Source organism: Coenobita brevimanus, chromosome 100, assembly GCF_032717465.1.
Source record: "Coenobita brevimanus isolate Jiangsu-jjx chromosome 100, ASM3271746v2, whole genome shotgun sequence".
NCBI classification, from domain to species: domain Eukaryota; kingdom Metazoa; phylum Arthropoda; class Malacostraca; order Decapoda; family Coenobitidae; genus Coenobita; species Coenobita brevimanus.
This window is the reverse complement of record NC_137053.1, coordinates 52,095,182-52,104,662: the sequence shown is the minus strand read 5'-3', so window position 1 is coordinate 52,104,662 and position 9,481 is coordinate 52,095,182. Positions and strand designations below refer to the sequence as shown.

Here is a 9,481-nt window from a genome sequence, read left to right as displayed (position 1 = left end):
AGGCCTTGGGAAGTTGACAATAGGTGGATTGTCCCCTACTGCCCACTGCTGTCCAAGACCTTCAAGGCTCACATCAACATCGAATTCTGCAATTCAGTCAAATCAATCAAGTACATCTGCAAGTATGTAAACAAGAGATTGGACATGGCCAACAAACACTGGCATGCGATAATGAGTGAAGGTGCCATGTCAAGATCTCCTGCTTAACTGCGAGATCTATTCTCTGTAATGCTCCAGACCTGTGATATCGCCAGTCTGATGCAACTGTGGGAGAGCCATAAGGAAAGCATGAATGAGGATTTCCTTTTCTAGGTATGGCGACAGACACCGACAGCAGAATTCAGTGATGACATTGCTAATGAGGCTGTCATGCACACTGAGGACAAACTCTTGCAACTGGGTGGCAGGCCACTCAGTGCCTATGGTTTGCCCTTACCAATTCAAGGCAATCAGCATGCACTGACTCAGGAAGTGCTCCACAATACAGCATACAATGGTGATGGAATCCAGCACTTCCCTGAAGAGAATGAGCCCAAGCTGGTGACTGATCAATGTAAAGCTTACTGGACAGTGCGGAGCTCTGTGCAGCAAGAGAAGGGCGAGCCCTTCTTCCTTGATTCCCCTGAGGGACGGGCAGGACTTCTGTCACAAATCTTCTACTGGCCAAAGGATGCCAGAGGAGGAGGATTGGTTATGCAGTGCCTCCTCAGAGATAGCAGCCACACTGCACAATGGGGGCAAAACTGCCCACTCCATGTTCAAGTTGCCTCTGAACCTGACAAGGGAGAAGGCTTTGTTGTACAACATTTCAAAGAATTTAGCCATAGCTGCAGTGCTATGCCGAGCTCAGCTGATTGTCTGGGATGAGTGCACGATGTCGCACAAAGCAGCTTATCAAGCTGTAGACAGGACCTTGAGGGACATCCGGGGCCAGGACAAACCTATGGGCGGGATCACTGTGCTGCTTGCCAGTGACTTCAGACAGACACTCCCCATTGTACTGACGGGTACAAAGGCCAAGGAGTTGAAAGCTTGCCTCAAAGCATCACATCTTTGGTAGCATGTGAAGACTCTGTGGCTGACACCGAACATGAGAGTGCATCTAGAAGGAAATCAGTCAGCTAACGAATTTTCAATGGAGCTGCTCGCGATTGCTGATGGAAGGATTAGATCCAATCTTCAACACAGTCTTCATATGCTTCCCTGTGGAAACATGTTTTCGTCCATTGATGAACTCGTGGCAAAAGTGTTTCCCAACCTTTCCATCCATTACAAGAATCACAAGAGGCTGGGTGAGTGAGCCATCTTGGCACCCAAGGATGAAACAGTGGACAAGCTTAATGATGCGCTTCTACCAGGAACAGCTCAGTCTTATCGATCCATTGACACAGTTCCTGACACTGACAAGGCTGTGAACTACCCGGTGGAGTTTCTTAACTTACTGCAGCCTCTGGGAGTTCCACCACACAATCTGGTGCTTAAAGAAGGCTGCCCCACCATGCTGCTCCAGTACCTTGACCTGCTGAAGCTGTGCAATGGGACCCGGCTGATTGTGAAGATGATGCCACATGTGATAGAGGCCACCATGCTGCTCCCGTACCATGACCCGCCGAAGCTGTGCAATGGGACCCGGCTGATTGTGAAAAGATGATGCCACATGTGATAGAGGCCACCATGCTGCTGTAGTACCATGACCCGCCAAAGCTGTGCAGTGGGACCCGGCTGATTGTGAAGATGATGCCACATGTGATAGAGGCCACTATCATCACTGACAACTTCAGGGGCAGGATGACTTCATTCCTCGAATCCCCATCAACCCATCTGACATGCCCTTTGAGTTCAAGCATCTACAGCTACTAGTAAAACAGAGCTTTGCCATGAGCATCAACAAGGCTCAGGGTCAGTCCCTGAAGGTGGTGGGCCTCATCCCTTAGTCTCTTTGCATTAAACGTGGCCAGCTCTATGTCGGATGCTCTGGTGTGGGAAATGGAAATTACCTTTATATCTATGCCCCACAGAAAGGATTGTCAGAGAATAAAATGTACCCAGAAGCCCTCATAGACTGATCTATTTCCAATTCCCACCGTCAGTAACTCAAGAGTTACCACTGATCGCCAGCTAGTTCAATATGGAAGTCGGGCTACTCATGCAGAGACCACAGAAGTCGAATATCTTTAAAATTATCTCCCGTGATAGTTATTGATATACTGTACGTAAGCTTTTCATGATATCATTCTTTAGTTGTTATACTGATTTCCTAGATATGCTTTAATACGATTAATGCAGGAAAACGTTACTATAGAAGCCGTGAAAGCACACCGGGTGTGACAGCATTCATCACATATTTACATGTTTCTAGCAGCACCTTTTGTTTGAACCCATATAATTTAGTTTTCTAAAAGAACAATGCTTCATCTCCAAAATGCTGAAGAAAATCTGCACAGTTTTTCATATGAAAATCGTACAATGTTTAAGGCCGAAAACGTGCAGAGACGAGACCGCCGGCCGAAATCTGACGATGCCGAGGGCTCCAAAATACTGTACAAAAAGGCAACACAACACGCCGGTGGTGTACCCTGAACAGGATATTCCTCTAGACTTCAGGAAAAACTTCAGTCTAGGCACTGTCCAATTTTCTGTGCAACAGCTTTCCATGATCTTTGTATAGTAGGTCCACTGGGGCAGCAGACACACGTGAGTTTGTTATTGCTTGTGATCGTAATGTACGATCTTCAGCCGTGTCGAGCTAATAATTCACAACGGAGAATCGTTAAATGTTTCTCAGAACATATTTATTTTTGTTTTGTTGGAAAAGTACATGAAATGGATGCAAAATACAGCTCATCGATATTTAAGGAAGGAAAGAATAGTAACTGTCCCAAAACCGAGATGGTAACTCAGCCCACCAATTTTTGATTCTATTTGACTATAATACAGCCTCTCTTCCCTGTAGCAGTGAGTAAAATGTTATAATTTCTCCCTTCCTTTTAGCGTCACAGAGGGCACACAAAATGAACGGGGTTTAGTTGACTGACTTTGATGTCGAAAATTAAATAATCTGGTGAAGAGTGGCAGTTTTTCCTCGGTTAGTGACATCAGGAATTACGTGTATAGTCAGAATATCCTGTGATCTACTAGAAATACAGTGTGACAGTATTCTCAGACATTTTTTCCTTATTTTATGTTCTGCTGCAAAGTTCCGGGCAATGCGGGAAGTCTGCTGGTAATAATTATCATGGCTGCGCCATAGAGCGTTGTACTGTCTATAGATACTGCCTGGCTAGACCTACGGTGATGATGCATGAGCTGAGCCCTGCGAGCGCTGATAGAGTGTGTGCGAGTCGAGAGAGCATGCATGACATGGCCATTCTTGCAGTGAGAATCTCTGTTTGCACATATGCATGTTTGCAGCTCTGTTCACCTCCGTGTACTTCGTATACGTGTATAGTGTATGCAGTCCCAGCACCCTTCGTACACTTACACCACGGGTTTAACTAGTTCGCTCGGAAAACGTAACCACAAAAATGTCTATTTTCCTATGTTTGTTTTTTCATGCCAGTGAAACAGTGAGAACAGAAATATTTTACCTAGATGTTCAGTTGTTCACATATTTAAAAAATATATATTTCCTCCCTAACAGGGGCGTAGCCAGGATTCTGGAGCGATGGGGGCCAAGTCAGACATCAGTGGCTTCCAACCTTTCGAGTTATGACCCATCAGAGCTTGCAAATGACTATCACGGATGCCTGCAGTGACTTCTGTGACCTTTTTAGAAGAAATCAGAATATTTTCAAGTGTTTTACAGCCACCCTCGTATTTCATACAACTTGTTCATCTATGAGCGGGGGCCCATGGCCATGTGGCCCAGTGGCGTTTCTAGTCCCACTAAAGTGGGGGGACCACCTGGGGACCGATAAATCATTTGTGGTAGCAAGAAGGGCAGTGAGCAGACTCGAATGAGGGCCCCTTTCAAGGGGGGAAGTTAGTGAAAAGTGTTCTCTTAAACAAATAGTGGGTACGACCATAAGAAGTATTTGGAGTACATATGGAAATAAAATATATATTTCATATTTACGAAAATTTTGCTTCCCACCTCTGTATCCCGAAACCCCTTCGGTCTCTTGTGTAAATATCCTGAAAAATGTAGTCCCCCTTGACTGTTCACGAGAAACGAAAGATGAATATGTTGTGTAGGGAACGTATGGGCACGGCTAAAGCTCGGAGAGAAGTGCGAAGATTAGTCTTCCGAAAACCATCTTTCGCATGAAGAAGATACAGCTATCCATGAGTACGATGACACTGACAAAGTATGCAACACCATACATTATAACTTCAAAACCGTACTTTCAAAAGTTTAAAAAATTAAAAAAAAAACTTTCAAAAACTGTACAATCGGTGTGCAGGGCCGTAGAGAGCTATGACCGCCCTCTGGGGTGCCTGGAAAACGTTTGACACGGGCCAGAAAAAGAAGCAAAATTGTCGCAGTCCTGTAGTGGACCCTGGTCCCTCCATACTCTTGAGTTTTGGCCCTGGGAATTATCCCCATTGCCGTCTTCTCTCTTTCCTTCTTCTTAGTAATTGTCTTCCCAGAAACTCCTCGACCTCATTCAGCTCATGTGCAATAACCAACTTAAATTCGTTTGAAAGGTGTTGAGTATCGCATCGATACATAATCTGCAACTGGGTGATTGGGGTACTAGTGCACTCATTCGAGGGGCCGAGACGGCCGTGAAAACTGACCAGCAGTGCAGCACCTGCAGGCTGCAGCTACTTTTCGTTCATTCTGCAGACACATAAATTCTTGGTCTTGGTCTTGGTCTTGGTCTTGGAGGATCTGGTCTTGGTCTTGATCTTAGTCTCGGAGGGTCTGGTCTTGGTCTTGGTCTTGGTCTCGAGGGGCCTGGTCTTGACTACAACACTGGTGGTCAGCTGTGAAGGAAAGTGGTCATTAGGGAAGGAAAGTGGTCAACAGTGAAGAAAAGTGGCCAATAGGTTGGAAAAATGGCCATTAGGGAGGAAAAGTGGTCAGTAGGGAGGGAAAGTGGTCAGCAGTGAAGGAAAGTGGTCAGCAGTGAAGGAGAGTGGTCAATGGGGAAGGAAAGTAGTCGGTAGGAAAAGAAAAGTGGCGAGTAGGGAAGGAAAGTAGTCAGTAGGGAAGGAAAGTGGTCAGTAATGAAGGAAAGTGGTCAGTAGGGAAGGAAAGTGGTCAGTAGGGAAGGAAAAGTGGTCAGTAGGGAAGGAAAAGTGAGTAGGGAAGGGAAATGGTGAGCAGGGAGGGTAGCTGGTCAGTAGGGAAGGAAAGTGCTCAACAGTGAAGGAAAGTGGTCAGTAGGGAAGGAAAGTGGTTAGTAGGGAAGGAAAAGTTGTGAGTAGGGAAGGAAAGTGGTCAGTAGGGAAGGAAAGTAGCCAGCTAGAAAGAAAAATGGTGAGGCGGGAAGGGAAGTGGTGAATAGGCAAGAAAAGTGATGAGTAGGGAAGGAAAGTAGTCATGTGGAAAGGAAAATGGTGAGTCTGGAAGGGAAGTGGTGGGTAGGGAAGGAAATGGTGAGTAGGGAAGGATATAATGTTCAGTCATAGATTACAAATTATATAAACACTGAGGAAAGAGAAAAGTGGAGAAGATATATGACTGAAATGACGAGGCAATGGAAAAATTGAGGAGGATGAGAAGATTCTGGTAAGTGAATGAGATGGAGAGAAAAATGAAATATATTGTAGAAACAGACAGACATACTGATAAATCTGACATGCACTCTTGAGTACCGGTGTCTAAAGTGTATGACAGTAACGCTGAAGCTTAGTTTCAGTAATTTTACTTGGTTTTTCCTGTTTCATGTCTTGGTATGAGTTCTGTTTTGTTAAATTGTTTGCAAAATGCTGTTTCCCAATTTTAAATGACAAATAAGGAAATGACGTTATAAAAGAAGATAGTACTAATCGTGGAATTATAAGGTCAACAGTCTCCCCCAAAAGAAGTACCGGAATTTGTAGATGCTTTAAGGGTCATTGGACTTTTATTCTTCCTGAATTATTTATGAGCGGTTACTGAGCACACATCCTAAATTCTACTCATTCTATCAAATTTTCACAAAAATATAGACAAAGTAAAATGAAAGTACCAGGCAGAGCACCGAGGCTCCAACGAGAGTCTGTGACGAAAATTGGAGCTCTACTGCATTTTTGGGCCAGTAATATAAGCAGTAAAAAAATCGATGGGGTATTGGAGTTACTTTTACTCATGTGTGCATCTGATATAGCGTAATCAGAGGAGCTAAAAAAAAATGAATACTCCCCTCCCCCTTCAGATGACCGAGAAAACGAATATTACTATTATTAACCATCTTGAGTGTATTTTAATGTCTGCTAATTGTCAGTTTGAGCATTATTTTTTTTTTCGCCAAGAACATGCAAGGTAACACCTAAAAAAAACACCTACAGCCCTGATTTAATAGATTAATGGATTTAAAAATGAAACAAGTTCAGTAAAAGCCGTTATAATAATAGCAGTAGTAGTAGTAGTAGTGGTACTGTAGTAGTAGTAGTAGTAGTAATAATAATAATAATAATAATAATAATAATAATAATAACAATAATAATACTAAATATTGTGGTCTGCCATATCCTGGTACGATGCCAGGCCCAGGTCAGGCTCTCCCCGCCATTGCCTCTTCTCTCTCCCTCTCCCTACCTGACCATCTCAATCACCTGCACGTCTCTCTCTCCATCCCCACCATTCATTATTCCTCACCTGTCCCCTCTCCCTCTTCCTCACCTCTCCCATCTCCCTCATCTCTCCTTTTCCCCTCCCTTTCTCTCCCACACCATCACTTTTCTCCTCTCTCCCTCACCTCTCCATCTCCCTTACCTCCCCCTCCCTCACCTATCCCTCTCCCTTACCTTTCCTTCCGTCACATATCTTTCTTTCACACCTTTCCTCTTAATTTCTCTCAACTCTCCCTCTCTCACTTCTTCTCTCTTTTTCCACCACCTTTCCTTTTTCCACACCTCCCCCTTCTCCCTCTCTAATTTTTCCATTATCTTTCCTTTACCTCATTCTTTCCCTCGCTTCTCTCTCTCTCTCTCTCTCTCTCTCTCTCTCTCTCTCTCTCTCTCTCTCTCTCTCTCTCTCTCTCTCTCTCTCTCCTGACCCACATGTAAAGAAAAATACTCACAAACATACAGATGGTTAAGACTTTGAAGGAGGGCCAGGATTCCGAAAAATCAAATGTTGAGTGAATAAGTGTCTGGCTCGTTTAAGTGGGCATGCTGTTGAATAGTTCTTTCTCTATCGTGTTTTCTCTTTCCTAGCTTCTGGACTCTTACTCAACCTGTCCTTAGGAGGGAAAAAGAGGTCATGATGGCGATGTTGATGTTGGTGATGATGATGATGGTAAGCAGAAGAGCAAATGTGTTTTTTTTATGATATGTCGTTATTAGTCCAAGAGGAGAACTTGAGGTAGGTATGTTGATGTTGATGATGATGATAATGGTAAGCATAAGAGCAAATGTGTTTTTTTACGATATGTCGGTATTTGTCCAATAGAAGAGCTTGAGGGAGGTATTCTTGATACTGAATATAAAGTGTTGATATAGCTGAGGGAACCAAACTGGGGACACGGAAAGGGGTATACGCAGAGAAGGTACAGAGGATTCGGGTGCCACGGAGGATGAAGGAGAGGAATGTGAGGGAGCAACGGAAGGAATATAGAGGAAACACCACACAACATAATGCATCACGAAAACATTGTACCCGTATGCACCAGGAAAACAATCTTTATATGCCTGTAAATAACTTAGAAAGCTTTGAGAGAACAGGAAATATTGCATCGCACTCTGAGTACTCCCAAATATATGGTTCAGTGGTTGTGTTAGACTCTTGGTTTCCGATCTATAAGTTAGACTATGAAGGACACACTGATTTATATAGTCCACTTGATATTTCTCTCCGACAAGGAGAGTATGTATTCACCCCTGTTTGTTTGTTTGTTTGTTAGCAGGATTTCTCAAAAACTAAAAGAGAGATTTGGTCCTAATTTGGTGGGTAGTCCCACGGAACAATTATTGTTTAACCTTTTGGACCGATCCGGATAGTATTAAAGATTTTGGATCCGGAAAACAATTTTTTGTGAAACTCTAATCAGTAATGAGAAAACCTAACCCATTATGAAGATTGGTCTGGAAATTAAGTTGCCCTTGTCGGAGGGATGCGCTCCACTGTGTGTCCCTTTAGTCATAAAGGCACTCATCTAAACTTATGTTGGTTACATACTTTTATCCAGAACCACAGTCCCATTCCTACTTTTCCCTTAATATCGTAGTCATGAACCGAAATTGTTCGTCCCCTATTCATAATGGAAGAGATTGAACTCTGGTAAAATTAATAGTCATATTAATTTTCAAAACTACTTTCAGACTTTACCTAGTCTGACATCAATCGTTTCTTGTAGTTCCTCTCCTAAATTAATAAAAAGGATTAGGTCGTTAGCAAATCGAAGACTGTACAATGGCTCATCCTTTTCTTTAACTGTCTTGCTCCTCTCTATATTTCTTACACGTTCTCTTGGAATGCAGTGAAAGATTTGGGTGAAGTTTCATCCTTCTGTCTAACATCATTTTTATTAATATTTCCTGGCAGTTTGTATAGTTTTAAGGCTCTAGTGTTGTTTCGATAAATATCTTTAAGTAATTTAACAAATTTCTTCTGCATCTACTCCTCGAGCTTCTCTCGTTACTGAAGCTGCGTCTATCTAGCCAAAGGCTTTCTCTAAAACAATAAGTGCTATACACATACAGTAGGTTACTTATATTTTGAAGATACCATAATTGTTGGATTAATAACTGGAATATGATCTGTTGTCAAGTAACCACCACAAAATCTAGCCTGTTCTCTTGGGTGGTTTGCATTTGCAGTATTTCTAATGCAGTATATCAAAATTACACTGAAACGTAAGAAGAAAAAAATGGAGAAAACTTTCTGGATAGCAGTTCTTTTGGGCTTTAATGACGCCTTTTTGTGTTGCAGAACAAGAGATGCAATTTCAGTTGAGTGGATATTGCTTTGACTTCTTAGGATTAAGTAAAAAACTTTGGTTGTTCCCTTAGTGCAAAGTCACGTGCTTCCTTAATAGACTCAGAGGTACTTCCTTGCCAGTTTTCCTTCCTATCAAGGCCTTCTTTAGTTGGCTTTAAAGCCTATTTCTTACCTTCTTTCTTTTTCAGGGGTATGTTCATTACCCTAAGGTTTCTTCTTTCAGGAAATTGCATTAGCCTATCGCCTCTAGCATTCCGATTACCCATTCCGAAAGGTCATATTGCAGTCTCAGCTACATTTTTCTTATCTAGTTTTCCATTGGAATTTTCCATCACGTGTTTATTTTTAGGCTCCGTGCTTTTTCATGGCTCCTCCTCCTCCTCCTCCTCCTCCTCCTCTTCCTCCTCCTCCTCCTCCTCCTTCTACTTAATTATCTGGCTTTATAGGTTA

At 42.9% G+C, this 9,481-nt stretch overlaps 1 protein-coding gene across 1 annotated transcript; it reads left to right on the top strand.

Moving 5' to 3' along the window:
* Window positions 1-874: 874 nt before the first annotated feature.
* Window positions 875-1,934, top strand: LOC145414656 (uncharacterized). The gene is made up of 3 exons (XM_080284176.1): window positions 875-1,007; window positions 1,359-1,639; window positions 1,782-1,934. Exons 1-3 carry the CDS (start codon window positions 875-877, stop codon window positions 1,932-1,934), a joined length of 567 nt encoding a protein of 188 aa, XP_080140302.1.
* The last annotated feature ends 7,547 nt before the right edge of the window (window positions 1,935-9,481 follow it).

What these genes read in the sequence shown, in the direction of transcription:
- LOC145414656 (XM_080284176.1), top strand. Translation starts at nt 875, where the DNA reads ATGTCGCACAAAGCAGCTTATCAAGCTGTAGACAGGACCTTGAGGGAC. An exon ending in ACTCCCCATTGTACTGACGG is followed by an intron (nt 1,008 to 1,358) that starts GTACAAAGGCCA and finishes CGCTTCTACCAG; the next exon opens with GAACAGCTCAGTCTTATCGA. An exon ending in GCAATGGGACCCGGCTGATT is followed by an intron (nt 1,640 to 1,781) that starts GTGAAAAGATGA and finishes TGACAACTTCAG; the next exon opens with GGGCAGGATGACTTCATTCC.